This window comes from Nesoenas mayeri, assembly GCF_963082525.1.
Source record: "Nesoenas mayeri genome assembly, chromosome: 2".
Taxonomy (NCBI): Eukaryota; Metazoa; Chordata; class Aves; order Columbiformes; family Columbidae; genus Nesoenas; species Nesoenas mayeri.
Window position 1 is genome coordinate 29,176,652 of NC_137543.1, and position 19,177 is coordinate 29,195,828.

Consider the following 19,177-nt stretch of genomic DNA (forward strand, 5'->3'; position numbering starts at 1 on the left):
CTGAGGCCAGCTAGAACAATACAAAAGGCCTCCTGAAGAACTGTCAGTTGTGAATTATCTTGGCTTAATGCTAATTTCTGGGTATTCCCATACCTGGGAATTATTTGCTAGTTTGTGCTAGTTTGACTAGTCAAAACCATACCAAGGACTGTTCATACAATTCGACAGAATAGTCAACTGAGAGTCCCTTTTCCAGGAGTTTTCCCTGTCACTATTTGCTCTACATTTGGATAATGTCCAAATGGAGATTATTAAAAAGTAGTATCCATTGAGGGTCTGTATTGGGATAAATACTATTCAATATCTTTATTAATGACATAGACAGTACAAGTTTGCAGATGACACCAAGATGAGTGGTGCAGTTGATTCACTGGAGTGAAGGGATGTCATCAAGAGGACTCTCTTGACAGGCTTGAGTAGTGGGTCCATATGAATCTGATTAAGTTCAAGAAGGCCAAGGGAGAGGTCCTGCACATGGGCAGGGCAATCACCAATATCAGTACAGGCTATGTGATGAATTAATTGAGAGCAGCCCTGCTGAGAAGGACTTGGAGATACTGGTGGATGAAAAATTAGCTATGAGCTGGCAATGTGAACTTGCAGCCCAGAAAGCCAACCATATTATGAGCTGCAACAAGAGAAGTGTGGCCAGCAGGTCAGAGAAGGTGATTCTGCCCCTCTGCTCTGGTGCAACCCCATCTGGCATACTAACTCCAGCGCTGGGGTTCCCTGTAAAATAAAGGCATGGACCTGTTACAGAAGGTCCAGAGGAGAACCAAAAAAATGATCAGAGGGCTGGAACATGTCTCCTATGAAGAAAGGCTAAGAGAGTTGGGGTTGTTCAGCCCAGAGAAGAGAAGGCTCCAGGGAAACCTTACTGCAGCTTTTCAATATCTAAGATGGGCTTATTTGAAAGACAGAGAGACATTTTTCCAGGGTCTGAAGTGACAGGACAAGCGGTAATGGTTTTAAACTAATAGGGGCTAGATTTAGATTAGATTTAAGGAACAGGTTTTTTTCTTTTTTTTACGAGGGTGGTGAGACACTGTTTTCCAAGAGAAGTATGGATGCCCCATCCTTGGAAGTGTTACAGATCGGGTTGGATGGGGCAACCTGATCTAGTGGAAGATGTCCCTGTGCATGGCAGAGGAATTCGACTAGTCTCTTCCAAACCAAACTATTCTATGATCCTATAGTAATGTTATGGAAAGGGACATAATTTAGTTGGTTGAATGAAATCAAGGTTGGTGAAATGGTTGGTAGAATTTTCTTAACTGGAATTTCAGATGTTTCCAGCTGTATTCAGGTAGAAGCAAGGGCCAGCTGCTTCCTGAGGGAAGGGGAGATGGGAGCCAAGAGTAACAGCAGCATAAGTAATGTCCTTACCAACAAGGTGCAGTCTCACAGGGTCTGAACACAGCAAGCAGAGCAGGATCCTAGTAACAGGGTCCATTAACAAGGAAAAGTGATGAACCAGCTTTAGAGTCTATCCAGGAAGTCCAGTCAGGATCAAAAAGACAGGGTCAGAGTCAGGACTGAAGGCAAGACTCGAAAGTTCATGCAGGAGACAAGATCAGAGACAGAACTGAATCTAAACACACCTAGACATGGCTCAGGCAGTGACTAAGGCCTGAGCTTAAATGGACACAACCCAGGTCCATGGGCAGAGGGTGTGGGTGGAAGTCTCACTGGAGGCTGCTCAGGGTCAATAAGGCCTGTTAGTGTACTCAGGGTCCTGGTACTATGTTTTGACTTAGACTATCTTCTTATACTACTCATCCTCCAAGAGTCAAAGTTTAATAAGAAGTCACTTGACCTGCACAGTAAGAAATCATCAGTATGCACATAGACTGTAAGATATATAATAAATTAAGGTTTGTGGATATATATCTGTTCACAACCCGTATATATCCAGAGCACCACAACTTTCATGTTACTGTGACTTTTAATTTTTTAAAATACATCTGTGCAGGCTCAGATACATATAGTAAGCAAGAGGGAAGAAGGCAGTTATTCTGTTTGAAACAGCACACTTTTCATTTAGGTCAGACCTCTGTCTCTCCACATAGTAAATTCAGGGGAAGGTAATGAGCTTCCAAATAAGGACTTTAAATTTTAAAATATTAGGTAATATTGCTTTGTGAACATTATACTGGTGTAATTAACTTATCTGAAATCAGTAAGACTACTTATATGTATGACAGTTTGCAAGACTGTGCACCAGCTGTGTTCTTCTTCCAGTTCAGCTGATTAGAGTACCTTTTTACTCATGGTGTGGCACAGCCTGTATTATCTATTAATAGGAAAATAATTTTTTTAACTTCCTCTGAAAGAACAAAAATTTTTTTCTCTTACTGAGTGAATGACAGCTTTGATAAATACTGCATTTACTTCTGAAAATTCCCATAGAAAAGGGATGTTTTCCCATAGAAAAGGTATATTTTTGGCTTTCCTTCTAAGCACTTCCTCATTTGTAAAATACAGCAGTACACGATGATGGACATTAATAAACAGTAGAGACACACAGCACTGGTCTCAGCCACTGGAACACTATGTCTGAAAAACAGACACACAAGAATGGCTGATGTGCCAAGGTGCTGAATGATGGCTGACTGAAACTTTTAATGTCTGTTTCCTAATGGCTTTGATAGGATTGCACACAAGTCAGCCCTATCTGCCAATATATTGTTTCTTCCTTCCATCTTTAATGTTAATGTAACAGAACAATAGGTAATTTCCATGAATAGCTATTTGCTGAATAATAATAATCTCTAGGAGGGAGGGTGAAGACTATGCTGCCTCTTCACAGCAAGAAATGAAGAAACAGAACAACACTCAGAACCTAATTTGCACTCTAATAGAAGACAGTGGAACCTTATTAAAAAGGAACGAGCACCAAACATCATTGCAGTCTTTATAATATGTCGAGATTGGTTTCTGATGGGGAGGGTTCATAAAAACACATATGTGCATACATAATCCTGCGCTTTTTTGAAACACAACACGAGCGTTTCACGGCCAGGCAAGTCTGTGGTGACAAGGCAGGTCTGGGGCAGAGAGGGGAAGGCAGCCAGTGCCCGGTGAGGGGATCTGGGGTCAGACATAGCCCAGGACAGCTGCACAGGGCTGGGCTGGGGCCAGATGGGGTGTCAGGCTGTGGGTGTGGGTCAGGATCTGTGGGGCCCATGGTCAGGCCCAGGCAGAGCCGCATCTGCCACACAGAGGAGTTGTAGCTGTGGGCCAAGCTCTACAGCCACCACTGAAACCAAAGGTCTACTGACCACCTTGCTCTGCAGAGGAATGTAGCCATTTATACACCAGATATATTGAAAACATCCTTTGTGAGGATACTGTTTTGAACTCAACATGTAGAAAAACAAACAAACAAACAAAAAACTACAATTTAGATGATCACAAAGGAGACGCAGGAGAGGCAAATGTGAGACCTTTGTATGATCCTACACTGAAGGCTGGGAAACAGCACAGAGCCAGTGGTGTGTGGTAGCTGGTGAAGAGGATTGTATTTGGCATGTAAGAGAAGAGAGGAGACAGATGCCTAGCGAGCAAGTAGTAATGGATGCCTGGCATCAGGGGACAAGACAAAGAAGAAAGTCCTAGAAAAAGTATGAAAGGATGGTAAACAAAGCATCTGAGAGCATAGATCAGAGAAAATGAAGGGATACAAAGAGCTTCAATGACCTCTTCTCTCCTCTGTGTCTTTTGAAAGCCTTTAAGCCTGGCTAAAATCGTAAGAGTGTTTCATCTTCCCAGATTACCAAGGTGATTACAATGTACTATTTACACTAAGGCAGTACTCTGAAACCCAAGTCAAGATCATGAACCCTACTCTGCAAAATGCTGTGTAAAATGACAGTATGTATTCACAGGCTGCATGCCCAAGAGTACACGAAGAAAAAAAAATGCAGTTGGTTACTGGGACTTCAGGTGCTTTTAGATTTCACCTCAAGATCTTACATATTTTGAGTTATGTTTAGAGAGGAACAAAAAATTATACCATATATGCCACCTTCAGAATCTAGGTGTCATAAATGGAACATGTTCATATAAATGCACTAAAGAAATTTTAAAGAAATTTAAAAATTATACAAAAAATGTTTAACATTCCAACCCAGTAAACATACTCTTCTGATTCTGCTTTTCAAACCCAGCTTTCAATATTTTCAGAAAAGGGAGGTCCAGTGTTGCAAACCACCATATGAGTGCAGGTGGTTCAGGAAGATTGAGTTGTGGGCTCGTAGTTTGCCTTTTTTTCATAGCCACATCCTATTACCTAGTAGGCTATACAAGTCCTCCTTAGGCCCATAAAGGAGATTTTTTTTCCTCTCTATTTTGGCTAATAGCAAAAAAAGAATAACAAAAAATAACAAAACAACCAAAGATTAAGAAGTAATTTGCTATGTGGTGCATAGCCAGGTTAATAAAGAGAACTCCTGTTGGTAGCATGTTCTTAGTGAGTAATGCACCTCATTTAGCTCAATTACCTCGACCAAGAAAATTACCGTGCTTATTAGTGCCTGCTATCCACTAGTTGTAACACATCAATTCACCAAGAAGATGCATCTTAGAGAAACTATGTCCTATCACAAGAATTAAATCTCAGCACACTGATGAAACAGACCCAGTATCAACCCTCTGCAGAGTCTCAAGTAATCTTTGATTGCTGTAGGAACACCAGGGACCAAGAAAGACAACACTCCTGCATCTAAACTGCAGCCTACTTGAGATAAAGTAAAACTAGGCCAATGCTGGGCACTCCTGAAAAATCCCAGTTTAAACATAGTTACAAGTGTATTTTATAAAGAGACTAAAGCTTTCCTTAGTTGTTTTCAGCTAATCACTGCATTACTTGTAACTGTAAACAGATGGAATATATCCATTTTGTAAGCCTGACTGAAAGGATATTAACGCATTAAAAAAAATCAAAATATTTTCTTAGCACTTATATTCCTCTTCCCCAGGTCTTTCTTTCAGAGCTTGTCACTTTTAGTGCTTGGATTTGAATTTCTGCAAGGGCTAAATTGAGAACCTGCAAATTAAATAAAAAGGTGCTGGTGTGCTGCCTGTACCAAAATGGATTAAACTTGCTGTAATCATTGCTAAGATGTACTTTCCTACAGCCTTTAAATTCTATCCATTCTGCAGGATGCAGTTACCCATGCTATTTAGTGTCATTCACTCTGCACAACAATCAAGTAGGTAGCCTGAAGTTAAAAAGTAGCAAATTGGGAAGTTTTTCCCTGAAGACTAAATGAAATGAGTAAAGGGAGAGCAATGTCATCATATGGACTGAAATGCTCCTTGTTTTGTTGGTTTTCTTTCATTCCTGGCAATATCTTAAATTATATATTCACACTATTCATATATATTTATTTCTGACTGTGTAAATGGGAGAAATTCTTTGTTTAGAATAGGGTAGAGTTTGTCATACTTTGCCGCTGATTTATTTCGTTAATTAAAATAATTTTCTGTAGATCCTCCATTGACCTAGTATTTTTCAAAGTTAGAAGATGATACCTTTTTTTAGTGAAAGAAGAAACAATTATTGATTAAAAATATTCTCTCTGCTATTATCTGTTGGGTCAACTGTGGGTAAAAAAGCAAAGCGTTGTGACAGGTACACCAGTGTGTATAATATAATTACACCAAACAGTTGCAAATATATCAGTGGCTTTCTTCATAAATCTAAGAGACAAATAAATCTAAGACATAATGCTTCTTATCATTTAGTAAAGAAAAATTTATTATTTCATGACTACTGTAAGTATTCATGTCTATAATTAATAATGTCCAATATTCATCATTAAAATACCCTGTCTCCAGTTACTTACTCATTTTCCAAATATTAGTTATTTACAATTAAAACATCACATTTTGTGCAGCATAAGAGAAGAACAGAGGAAGCAGTTCTGGGCAGAGATATTAATATGAGGATCAAATGAGAAGTCAAAAGGGTCGGGGTGGCAGTCCAGTCTTATTCAGTTCCCTGGATAAGTGATGCTCAAGAGGAGATGCGTGATGATAATGTGTCTACAGGGAACTTGCCTCCTTTGTTTCTGAATTTGGAAAAGAGTGTGGCAGGAGCCTGCAGAAGGGGAAAGGAATTGAAAGTCACCTCAGAGGAACAGGTTCCTTCTCTCTCTCACCAAGTTTCTTTGTGATACTAGGAAAGCTACATGAACTGAATTCCTGCACAAGTGGCTGTATAGCAGTTTACCAAACGAAGGCAGAATTGCATCACAGTTGGTTGTACCAAACTAATTTTATATAATTGGCATAGGCAACAATAGTATGTGGCATGAAGTTCAGTACATTGTGAAAGTCTGCCGAGGGTTCCCAACAGGAGAGCAACTTCAGTTGCTGCACAAGCTAAATCTACACCACCACTCCCTTCTCTTATCTTTTTACCCTTTCTAGTTGAACTAAAGCTTCTTGAGGCATGTTTCAGCTAAAAGATTCTAATTCAGCTACTCACACCTCTGTGCACTGAAAATTATAAAATTAACTCATCTTCTTAGTCATCATACAATTTTACCCTTCTCCCAAATATTTTTCCTTTGGAAAAAAAACAAAAAAAAAACAAAACAACAACAAAAACTGTAATAGAAAATGAAATAAAAATTAAATAGAAAATGTTCAAACAGCCAAAAAGTAAGATAAAAGAAAAGGGACTATTCATTTTATCCCATGTTCACAGTGGATAGGACAAAGCATGCCGAAAGAGATTTATGTTGAGAAAAATTCCTACGATGAGGCTAGTGAAGAACTAGAATACATTCTTCTGGGAAGATTCTGTAACAGTTATCACTAGGCATATTTAAGAACAGGTTAGACAAGAATCTGTCTGGAATGGCACAGGTATACTTCATTTTGCTTTGAATGGGACTACCTGATGTCTCAAAGTTCTCTGCAGTCCTATGCTTGTGTGAATTTTTTAGGATCTGTACAAAAACAGACAAGAAATGCATGTATTGAAAATTACTTTTTTCAAATTTGAGACATTTTATTGCAAGTTTTTAAAAAATTCACTATGGGAAATGCAGTGCTTTCATTTTGGTTTTTTTATTCCCTGCATATTAATAAAAACTGAAGAATAAAGAGTTTGAAAAGGGATTTTTGCTATGTACAGCATTGGATCATACTCTGATTAAGACTTGTTTTTCCTTAGGCATAAATTATTATATGGTTACGCAAATAAGTTATGAGTCTGCATTTAAATGTGTTTCAATGTAACAGATGTTATGTGTATAGGATAAGAAATATCTTTAAAAGTTCCTGATTAGTGACAGATGCCCCAGACAGATTTAATCACTTACAGATAAGAAATCCCCAATGACACAACAGCACCAGGTAAGGAAATAACTGAAGCAGGACTGCCTCACTTACTATCATATGGTACTTTCTCAGAGTATTATACTTCATTCTAAAACAATTAGTGTCAGAAATTATGCTGCCCTTATTTTTTATATCATAGTGCCACTAAAGAATTTTATATCACCAGTGACATTAAAGAAAGGTGAATTTTCAAATTTAATTGATGATTTCAACATTCATCCTGCTTTCTTTTGCATAGTTAATAAAGCAAAATCACTAATTAAAATAAAATCTTATTCACATTTTAATCTGGTACCTCAGTGAGAGTTGCATGTGTTCAGCACTGAGACAGACTTCTCCTTAGAGAGTACTATAAAGAAGATTAGAGGATTCACAGTCAGTCGTGACTGAGTAACTGGGAGGATTGTCAAAGCAGCTGCTGTGACAAAGCTTTGTACTAAACAGGAGGAATGTCATGCAACTTAAATGACTAGATTTCAGTCTACACTGCATCAAGAAGTTTGTTCTGAGTCCAGTGTCAGTAGGTAACTCTGAAAGACTGTGGCTACCTTGAACATTGATGTTTCTATATCCAGTTTGCTGTATGAATACAACTCGAGATCTCGAATGATCTATGCATTTCATTTCAAGAACAATTTCTTGGGGCCAAATCGAGCATAATTTCTATACAAAGACTCTGAACTGAGGAAAAGTCATGAATTCCAATGGAAAATTTTATTTACATGATATCAACATGAAGCTTATTAATGCTTATGGCCTGTTCTTGCTTCTATATTAACTAAAAGCAACCCGAATATTATTATATCATTATGTTTAAACTAATGAAATATGCAATAAAATAGATAGTAGGACAAAAGTAACACCAGTGCAAATTCAAATGTATTGTGAAGAAGAACCCAATCCTAAAATAGAATGAAAATAAAAATAGACTTTATTCTTTTTTTATTGAAGTTAACATACTGCCAGCATTTCAAAACATGCAACAAATAGAGAAAGACATCATCATCTGGCTCATTAAAGATGGATCTCCCTCAGACACATTCCTTCTTAACAGAAGAGATTTTGGGGCAGAGGAAGATACTTGTTTCAAGAATGCTAACTAAAATAAAAATGTAATTAAGAGTTTTTTGAAATTCCATGGGATCTAACATGTCAACAGTTTGTTTCAGGACTTCAAGATAAGATATTTACCTTAGAAACTCACTTTCTTAGCACTTGAGCTGTTGAGATTTTATTGCAATGGACCCAGTGCTGTCTATACAAGTTGAGTCTATTATTCACTTTCCAAATCTTTATATATTACTACTTTCTTTGCCGAAAAGGATTTCCTGTTGTGCTGCATCCATTCTCTTACATTCTTGGGAATCACTGCCTACTATAGTCTTCATGATCTCAGCTTATATATTCTTGAAGTCTGTCACACTTCAACTGCTATTCACTCATATTAGAAGGTTGTCTAGTATCAGTTTTTAAAAATTAACAAACTTTCTTTAGACCTTTAACTCATACTAATTTGTGGTGTTTCTATTCACATTTCTTCTTATTAAAATACTGTTCCTCAGCTCAAATACTGCTTTTTTCTACATGGTTCTCCACCAAAATTTGAATTTATGGACAACAATCCTATTCTCTCTCTAACTGTTTTGCTCTCCTTTTTAATGACAGGTTCACAGTGGCATTGATCATTCTTAGAAACTTCATACAGTTTCTTATATGAACTCACCTTTTGAGTATAGCTGGTCAGAATAACTCTCATCACTGGCTTATATACCAATATTAACATTTTCTTCACTGGCACTATGTCAAATGCATTCTAGGGTTACATTTGCACCAGCGTTCTTCACAGCCAGATTACAGTATGGCTCACAGACACCCTGTTGTTGACTAAAACACTTGCATATTTATCCTTTTGTCATCTGCAACTGATGTTCCCACCATTTACAAAATAAATTCTTATTATTTTTTTCTAAATGCATGTCTGCATTATGTAGCATTAGATTTGTTCTCATTTCTACTACTCAGTCTAAATAATTCAATTTTTCCTATACAGGAATCAGTCTTACTTTTTGATCTTCCAAACCCAATGTCCTATCATTAGCAAACTACTGCATTTTGTATCAACATCATTAAAGAAAATATCAAATCTCACTCCTAAAACTCCATCAGCTTCCTGTGCAGGTAAAGGAGAAGGATGGGCTCCTTTCATGGGCAATTCAGAGAGAAAACCTATCTTAGAAACTCTCCTCAGAGAAGCCTCCTAATGACTATAAAGAAAGCATAATCAGAATAGCTAAAGTTAGCTTTTTGGAATACCCCTGTTCCTGTACCAAGCAGATGACTAACATTTTTTTTCTATTACGGAGAAACTTTAGGTTTCCTAGTCATTCACGATGTGTGAGCTTAGACTGAGGGCAGATAGAAGTTTCTGTTTTCTGTAACATTTGTCCACACTGGGACTATCAGCAGAAATTGAGAATGTGTTTTTAAATCAATATCTTTCATGATACCTAAAACTACATCTTTCTATCTCACTGAAATCTTTCTCAGCTATGTTTTGTGGACATTTGTACAGCTATGCCTTGTCATATCCTTCTGAAAATTGGTCATTTGAATTAGAGATTCTCCACAATTTATTCAAGACAATAAATTATTATTTTCAAGGCAGAGATTGCAAATATGATCATAAATCGTAACATCAGTTCTCAATAAATGCATTAAAAGTTCTATTGCAAGATCAAGAATTTTATTTCCTGGTAGACAGGAGAAAGTTTCTTAAGTACTGCAAGAAGAAGGGTTATAACTGAAATCAGCGAGAAGTGGTATGGATTTTTTTCAGGCAGCGGCATACATTTATGAAATGCATTTTCTCAGAGGTCACCTGGTAGAGAGAAGATGAAATTGAACTCAGGTATTTGGTATTCATGGCCAAAAAGCAAGAAAGAATTAAACTCTAGATTGTAACTTAGAAAAGGGTAAACTTTATTTGTTCTGAAATAAGCTATTGCATTTCTTGATCTCTGTTTTGTTTGAACTCTTAACACAGAAAACTTCAAAGTTACAGTACTTAACAGATGCTACATACGTTAGCACACTCAGCATGGTATTTGCATAGCTTGGTCTTTCAAGGCCATTTTCTTCCACTATGCTATAGGTGTCTAAATCTTTTCTCCTGGCATGGGGAGAATTAAGGCACAGTAATTTGATTTACTAAACAAACAAGTTGAAACCTGCAAGTTCAGAAGATAAAATCTACAAATTGAAAATGTAAGAAAACTACACTATTGTTATACTTCTGTTTTTATATATGTTGTTATTGTCAAACAAAATATGTTTGAGGTAATAACAAAACTCTGTGCATGGTACATGAGTGGTGGTCCTGTCGTTTTCATTTCCTAGGCCATGTGAAATTGCTACTTCTGCACGGAATAAACATTTCCACTCTGTAAAGGACTACATCGTGTAGTAACTAATATAGATCTAGGCCTATTGTAATATGTTGCACAAAAGTTGGACTAGATGAACTTTAAAGGTCCCTTCCAATCCAAACTATTTTATGATTCTATAAGGTCAGAGATAAATTTTCTTAAAGAATAACATATCAGCTTAGAGACAAATCCTAGCACTCAGCACAGCTCAGCATGGGAATCTAAAGGCAAAGCATCTTTCTGCCCAGCTAAGCCGTGTGTTAGTAACGCAGCAGATCTATCTCCAACTGTGCTGATCTGTCCCTGTGTGGCACAAACTATTCAGCTGTATGGCACAGGAAGAGACAAAGCAGGAACTGATTGATATCAACACGTTCGATCACCCTCTGAGAGCTTTCATAGAGAGAATAAAACTGAAAAGAGCCTGGTATGAAATCAATACAGTCTGTAAATGTAACTGCGAGGTGAGAATAAGTATAATTATGGATTCAAAATGAGGCATTATGTCCTTAACAGAGCATTTTAAAAACATAAGTCAAACTAACCTTTCTCACAGGCACAAGGTCTGAAAGTCTGAGGGGTAGTAAACCAGAACTAGAAAATATGGCAATATAGTATGATGGATAAATTAAAATTATTAAATGTGGTCTCTTCAAGGAGAATTATCTTAACAGGGTTTCTGGCCTGTTATCTTGTTTCTGCCAGCTGTCATGTTCTGCGGGCAGCTATGTGTTTATGTATATGAATTTATAAATCATATATGAATAGAGTTAATAAAAGGTTTACTACATGAAATAGCACATATCTAGTGAAAGAAGCATCACCAAACAAAAAAGAGAGGAGAAAAAGAGGAAAACACCTCAGCTCTGCTGGGGAAATTATCTCAAGCCAGTCAGGAGGTGCTGAGCCAGACCATAATCTCCACCAAGAATGCTGCATGCAGTGAGGGGCAGCTGCAGGACACTAGTGTCACTCACTCATGGCAAAGCACCACCTAACGCAAGAGATGGAGTGAAGTTTGAGCAGAATTCATGAGCTAAGGCAATTTAGAATGCACCTCCACACAAAGGTACAATACACATTTTCAAATCAGCAGTATTCAACATGCAGCCTCTTCCATCTGTATTAACCAGAGAAAATTTAAAGTAAGCATTTCATTACTAGAAAATAATAGAGGACATAATGCAAACCAAATGAGAAGTAGGGCAAAGAAAATCAATTTCTCATCAACTGTGGGGCAAAGAACTTTAAAACAAATTCACATAGTTTCTAATCAGTACCAAAAAACAATGTGGTTCCTTTGGGCTAAACTGCAATGATAGAGCACCAATTTTATTATAGAGAAGACTTAAACTTTTATTGGAAAGGTTGTGAAATAATAAGAAAATCCTGTGCATTTTATAACTTATCCCTCAAAAGCAGATAGAAGGGGCCTTTGGCATGACACTAGTGATAAGTGTATTTTACTGTAAGATAGCTAATGCCCTGGGCAAACACAGCAACAGCAAAGGGTAAGAATAATTTGAAATTCTTTGCTTGCACAGAAACTGAAAAACTAATTGTGACATGTTAGCTCAAAACAAGAAAGGAATTAATTACACTGCAGATGGCCTGAGCAAAGGGAATATGTGACACAAAAGGAACTGTGATGAGATTACAAGGTATATCAGAACTGTTTGATTAATCTCCTGTCCAGGGAGTTTTAAGAAATAGACACTACAGAAGACTTAAATTAGAGAAGTGATAACCACATACTTCCAGACTTCTGCTTCTTCTGCTTTTAACAGCCTATCTCTATTTTATCAAATGATTTTATTGTTGAATAATTTTCACATCCTTTAATTGTACTTCCTTGGGCACCGTGATATATGTTGTGTCTCCAGAAAAGGGTGTTTCTCAAAAAGCTACACGCATCCCACTCTGACACTCTCCTTTTTAGTCACAGCTCCTACTGTTAGAAAATTCAAAGTAGGCTTAGGTCTTGAGGAGACATGGTGTTTATTCAATGATCACTTCGGAGTGTTTTTAGTTTCTTCCCTACTCAAGATGCTGTCACATCACTTTCCCTCTATTCATCTGTGGGAAGGTCTTCTCAAGAATTTGGAAATTTCAGGTGTGCCTCATTCTTGTTCTGCTTCTTCCTGTAACATCCACATCTCCGTGGTATTTGGGACAGAGCTGAAAAACTGACAAGAAAGAACAATTCTCTGCTGTGCTTCCTGTATTAAGCACATCTGTCAGGCTTTTGATACAGGGGTGCTAGCTGTGACCTGTGTGGGAGGGGGCATCAAGCTGCCCTGTGCCAGTCACAGCCATTTCCAGCCAGCTGTGACACCAATGTGTGACACCAGCTGAGAAGTACTGAGTCTAGGATGCAGGATAAATCTCATATCTTGGTCTGTACACAGTGGAAGTCCAAATGCATGGTCCAGCTGCCAGCTGGATGGTGCTCCAAAACACCCACAGTAATCGAGGATGAAATTTCAAAAGAGCTGATCAAGAAATGCCTTCAGGCAGAGCTTCTAACTGACTGCAAAGTATGCATAGATCCTATTAAAAGCATTAGTTTTGGTGCAGAAGGTGAGAGTACAGGTGTTTGAAAACAAATGGTCCTCAGGTTTGAAGAAATGCTATGAGTGCTGGAATATCAGCTTGGTGTTACTGTGACCACAAGTAAACAGGCAGTGGCAACTTCTTAATGGGAAGAAAGCAGCTGCAGCAGGAACACAATTGCCTTGCTTCTACTTGGTAAAATATGCATTTATTTTAACATCATATTAGCTGATATCTGTTGCAAAAATGAGATTAAATCAATTCTCCCAAGATTAGGAAGCAGAAAATAAACATAGTCTCTCCTCCCCTACCTGCACATCTCAGTCTCTCATTTAGTAATGATGTCTTGTCATTGTTAAGATATCACCACTATAACTATGAGCACATTTTTATGCACAGATGGTAAGAACATGCATAATATATTAGCTAACCCACAAGATAAGCTCTAGACCTTCCACGGCCACAGTAGAACTTGGTGAAAAGCAGCAGTGGGAAGCCATTTGTGTAGTGGGCTACACAAAGCATGGGGTACAGGACCTCCTCTGCCTGAAATACGTGGACTGCTGCATGTAGCCAGCAATACCAGCTGACATAAGCAGGAGCATTAACTTAGGTGCCCACTTACCATAAATTAAGTGATATGAATAAGCACTGCGGCCAATAAAGATCAAGTCTTTAGGTCTGACTTGTGCTCAGAAGTAGAATTAGCACTGTTTCCTTCCAGTGCTTTCCAGTACATGAAGCTTATTTCCTTTTGTTTTAATTAGCAGGGAGAAGCCAGCACCTTCAGGTTTACAAACAAATGAGTATGCTGATGCCCAGCTTCAAGAGATCGTCAAAAAACTGCGGGAAAGGGCAACAGTCTATAAGGAAAAGTTGAAAGACCCAGTGCTGTCCTCCCCTGAAGGCAGTCCCACGGCTTGTAAGTAACTCCAAAAATAGCTGTGCCTTTGTTGAGTTAAAAGATGAAAATTATTTTGTGGGAACAGAAAAGTACTGTGATAAAATTTTCAGGTAAGTGTATGCATTTACCCACTGAAATCAATAAGTTTGTGCCATTGTAGTCAATTTATCCTCACTAGTCTACAATAAACCAGATCCTTAGGTTTGAGCTGCCTTCGAACTAATGGATTTGGGGAAAAAGTCTTGGACAATGTCTAGAATCATCCCTGTCAAGCAGTTTTATGTATCTGAAAGTAGCTCCCGGATATGGGGAGAAACGTGAAACATACGAAGAAACATACATTTCTTATGGGTAGATATTAGTCATTCTGAGATTAGAAATGCTAGGTAAAAGTAAATAAAATTTTTGCCATGGCAGCAATCTTCCAGATACACTGAGGACTCTAAGTACATGCTTCAAATAGAGCAAAATCATCTGAAATTAAACATTTATTTTTGAAAAAATATGAAACATAAACCCAATATTATATTCCCCTTAAGAGCAAGGTTTGACTTTTTTTTTTTCCTTTTCACAAAGAATTGAGTGTGGTGATTTTATATTTTTACTTTTTTACACACTGTTTATTGCTTAACTGGTTTTTAATAAGCTGGACAAAATAGTGCCTGAAGTATTATAAACTACACCAGCTGATAAAGGAATTACTTTACAAAAAGTTTTCTTTGCTCATTTACCTCTTTTGTTCTCTTTGTAGAACTTACAAACACTTATATCCTAAATCATTATAGATCCCATTTGCCAGTTTATGGCTGGGACTGTGTATGCTACTCAGAGGTAAAGCCACCAGAATTAATGGGACAAATGTGTGGTTAAAATTATCAGGCCCAAATATGGAAGAACTGGGCTCAAACGAGTGCCACAAGACTTCTGTAAGGCCAGAAACATGCAAGCCCACAGCTTTCACATCAGTTTCACCTGCTGCATCTTGCATATTAGTTCTCAAAAGAGGCGAGAGATCAGCCCACGGCACAGACAACTTTTCTTATCTCCATCCTAATGGCATGCAACAGTCACGTAAAGACAAATGCCCAGTTGCATTAATGAATGCCGAATTATGAATTCTCTGTTTCTTGTCAGTCTTTTATGTCATTACTTGTGGGCACTGTCCAAGGAAATACAGCAATATATATGTTGCACTCTGTAACGTGAAGTGCCCTGTTCTTGGTGGAAGATGTACCTGATTATAACGGTGGAGATTTTATTCTCCAATCTGTTTTCTAATGCATTCAGTATTATAATGAACTGTAGTTTTAGTCACTGACAAGTGTTTTTAGAAGAGTTTTTAACATGATAAGGCTTTTGTACATGTTCAAACAGAGTGTAGTAATTGAGCCTTTATTAAAATGTCATCCTTTGGCATTCTATGTGGTATTCAATGTGGCTAGCACCATCAAAAAAGAAGCCTCCACCCCCACCAAAAGAAGAAAAGAAAGAAGAAAAGAAAGAAGATGCAGAAGCAAAGCCAGAGGAGGATCATTACTGTGATATGCTGTGCTGTAAATTCAAAAAACCTCCACTGAAAAAATACATGCAGTACCTGAAACTACCAGACAGCATAGACTCATACACAGGTAAATTAAAAACTATGCAATTGAATGGGGTAAAGGAGTACTGAAGTCACCTCGTGTTACCTAGTACCTGTGAGCAACTATTAGATCCACATTCCAGTTTGCAACTCAGATATCCTACCCTAAAGAAAATGTATTCCAAACAGGTAAAAGACATAAGAAGTGACAACAGCTGTAAAGATGGTATGCACAAAGCTGGTAGGCAAACCAACCACAATTAAAGCCCTGGTCTTCTAACTCTTGATGTCAAATTTGTCCCATTTTAGGGCCAAATAATTCTTTAGTCAGTAACAACATACACTAGCAGCATGCAAAATATATCAAGTTTATTCACATGCATTATTAAGTTCTATATGATCTCTATTTTGCAAATTCTTCGTGTGACTCCTAGTTCCAATCTATATAACTTTAGTAACCTGTGCCGTTGAAAAAGGGAGAATGGTAGATTGCTCTGGGCAGAAACAGTCCCAGAGATTGCAGTAGAATATGTCTAAAAGAATGAGAAAAGATCCTAAGTTCATGCCTGTACCTTCAATGTTTTTTCTTTCAGATCGCCGTTACGTAGCATGGCTCATGCTTGTGACAATTGCCTATAATTGGAATTGCTGGTTTATTCCCCTTCGCTTTGTGTTTCCATACCAAACCCCAAGTAATACAATATATTGGTTTACCATCGACATCATTTGTGACATCTGCTATCTGTGTGACTTACTGGTTTTCCAGCCTCGAGTGCAATTTTTAAAAGGTGGAGATATAATAGTAAGTATTGGAAGTAGGATTTCCACAGGTAAGTAGTTGTGAGTTAAAGTACACTGTAGAAATTCCCTCTAAACTGACACATTTTTTTCCTGCTGTGTCAAATCTATGTAACATTTTCTTATTTACCAAAGGATACCTATGATCTTCTTCACTGACCTTCCTTTATCCTATACTGGAAGAAGAAAATGTTTCCATTGTCTACAACCTCAAAAAAAAGAAAAACAGATTTGAAAGTAAAAGCAGTCAGAAAAGGCATAAAGCTCTTTCTCACCAGAAGAAAACTAGTGCAGCTTCACTGAAATCAGTGATTATATGACTATGTACTCATACACGCATAAGTTTGTGTGTTTGTGTGAAACTTTCAGCTTTCTATTCATCTTGTGCAAGAATCATAGCTGAAAACCATGTATCTTCTGCTACAGCTAGAAAGGATGTTTTTTTACAGATTGTGAGATTGTGGGGTTTTTGCCAAAATCAGAGCAAATCCATGTAATTTCAGGATGCTTGGAAAATAATTTATTTGACATATTTTGTTTTGGGAAAATACGTATATTCAATTTTGCTTCTTCCTACTATTTTTGTGTTATCTTTTTATAGAAAAATGCAAAATAAAACTCTAAGCAAGTATCTGAAAAAAGGTAAAAGCTTGACCTTATTGTATCAAAAGGACATCTAGAACATTAACTTTTCTTTCAAAACTTCCCTACTTTTTATTATTTAACTTCTTATAGAAGAAAACCTAATGTGGGAAAAAATGAGTTTAGATAACTTCAGTGTGACACTACTGTACTCAACAGACAGAAAATTAAAAATTATATATCCACAAATGTAATTTGGAACTAGCTTAAGTTCTGTGCTTTTACATAAAATTTTACACATTGTGCACACAAGACATTACTGATTCCTTTACAGAAGAATCTCAGATAAAACTGTGCAAATATATTTTGGATAGATATTAAATGCAGTGCAGTGTAATGTATTTTTCCATGGCAAGACACTAAGTAACTGGCAATCTTGCCTAAATCCTACAAAACTCAAGTTTTATGAATAAGGTTAAAAGTCTAATGTAGGAAGCTTACTTTGTATTTCTCTTGAAGTTGTTGGTAAAATTCAGAGATTTTAGTGCATGGAGAGATCATCTACTGCCTGATCTCCTGCATCTAGTTTAATGCTTAAACTGGTAATAGTGAAAAGTAGGCATGGAAATATCCTTAAGATTTTAAAGCTATTTTTAAAGTGTCCCTGGTATAAATAGAGAAAGTATAATAATAGATACATTCTTTAGATAGTTTTGATTACTCTTTCTTATTAAGGTATTAGCATCAGTCCCCATGGAGAGAAACATAAAAATAAATAGCTAATAATTACTAATGAATGCAATGTTGATTATTATAATGCTAATAACACTAGCATTTTAATGCTAGCTGTCAAAGAGCTAATTTTGTTCAGCATCATAAGAAACATTCTTTGCATTTTTCTTGGAACTACTAAAGTCAAATGGTGACTGGTCCTGAAACTGAAGGGGTTTGGATGAAGCACCAGGTACAGATGTCTTGAGAGGGAAGATTTGTGGGAAAAAAGTAACAGGTTTTGCTAGACCAACAGCCAGACCTTATTTTTTCAAGTATGTCTAATAAAATCTGGTCTAATGTAAAATGATCTAATAAAAGTAATACTTCTTCCTACAGATATTTCTTCACTCATACTTTTAGAGCACCAGTAATATAACTGACATCATACTTACTATCAAAATATTATTTTTATTATTGTCAAGTAGCAGAAGATCATTCTTGATATTCTATTCTTGACTATGCCTTTTTCTCCTTTCATTATCACTGTAGTCAGACAGAGTGGAAATGAAGAAATTCTACCACAGCTCTATGAAATTTCGGGTAAGCAGATTCTGTGTTACTGATCTCAATATGCAAGTTCTGGTTGTAGGATTGCACAGGATTTTTTTAATTCACTTTAAAACAGTGTTAGTTTAAGAACATTGCCAGAAAGCATTGGCTTTCAGCTCATCAGCTGAAGATTGCCATCTTTATAAACAATGTTTAACTGTAAAACAGAAGAATTCTGAATGTAATCATAAATATTAATTCTGAATAGTAATAGCTTAATGAAATAGAATTAATAGAATTCTCTGTTTTGACACATTTGACACTGAAAGACAATAGCACAGTTTGCCAGAGATTCCTTAAACAAAATGAAAAGCCTTGAAGTTAGAAGATGACTCTGCAGAAAATTCTTATGCATGGTACTGAATAGGTCACCACTCACACAAGTAAGTAAAAATTCAAACTAAGATTTTGATGCTCATTACACTTTGTAAAAACAAAGATGCATTTGATTTCGAAAAAACATTCATTTTGTTTCTAAATACTGTTTTTGCCAACAGATTATATATAGTCTGTTGTATTCCTGATACACATACAGTTCTGTGACACTGGGCCCACACCTCTGAAAGCTCAGTTGTTGCTCCCTCCTCTTCTGTAAATACTTTTGCACCTGCTTTGTTTCAGAAATAAATTTGTCTCAGTAACTGTGATATCGCTGCT

At 37.0% G+C, this 19,177-nt stretch overlaps 1 protein-coding gene across 1 annotated transcript in view; it reads left to right on the top strand.

The window, feature by feature from the left end:
* Positions 1–19,177, top strand: part of CNGB3 (cyclic nucleotide gated channel subunit beta 3) — a gene marked incomplete at both ends in the record, with an annotated part of 101,374 nt that overhangs the window by 53,551 nt on the left and 28,646 nt on the right. The window contains 4 exons of the mRNA XM_080364120.1: positions 14,099–14,253; positions 15,678–15,863; positions 16,411–16,619; positions 18,461–18,511. Coding sequence (XP_080220246.1) covers positions 14,099–14,253; positions 15,678–15,863; positions 16,411–16,619; positions 18,461–18,511 — 601 coding nt within the window. The remainder of the gene's footprint in view (positions 1–14,098; positions 14,254–15,677; positions 15,864–16,410; positions 16,620–18,460; positions 18,512–19,177) is intronic.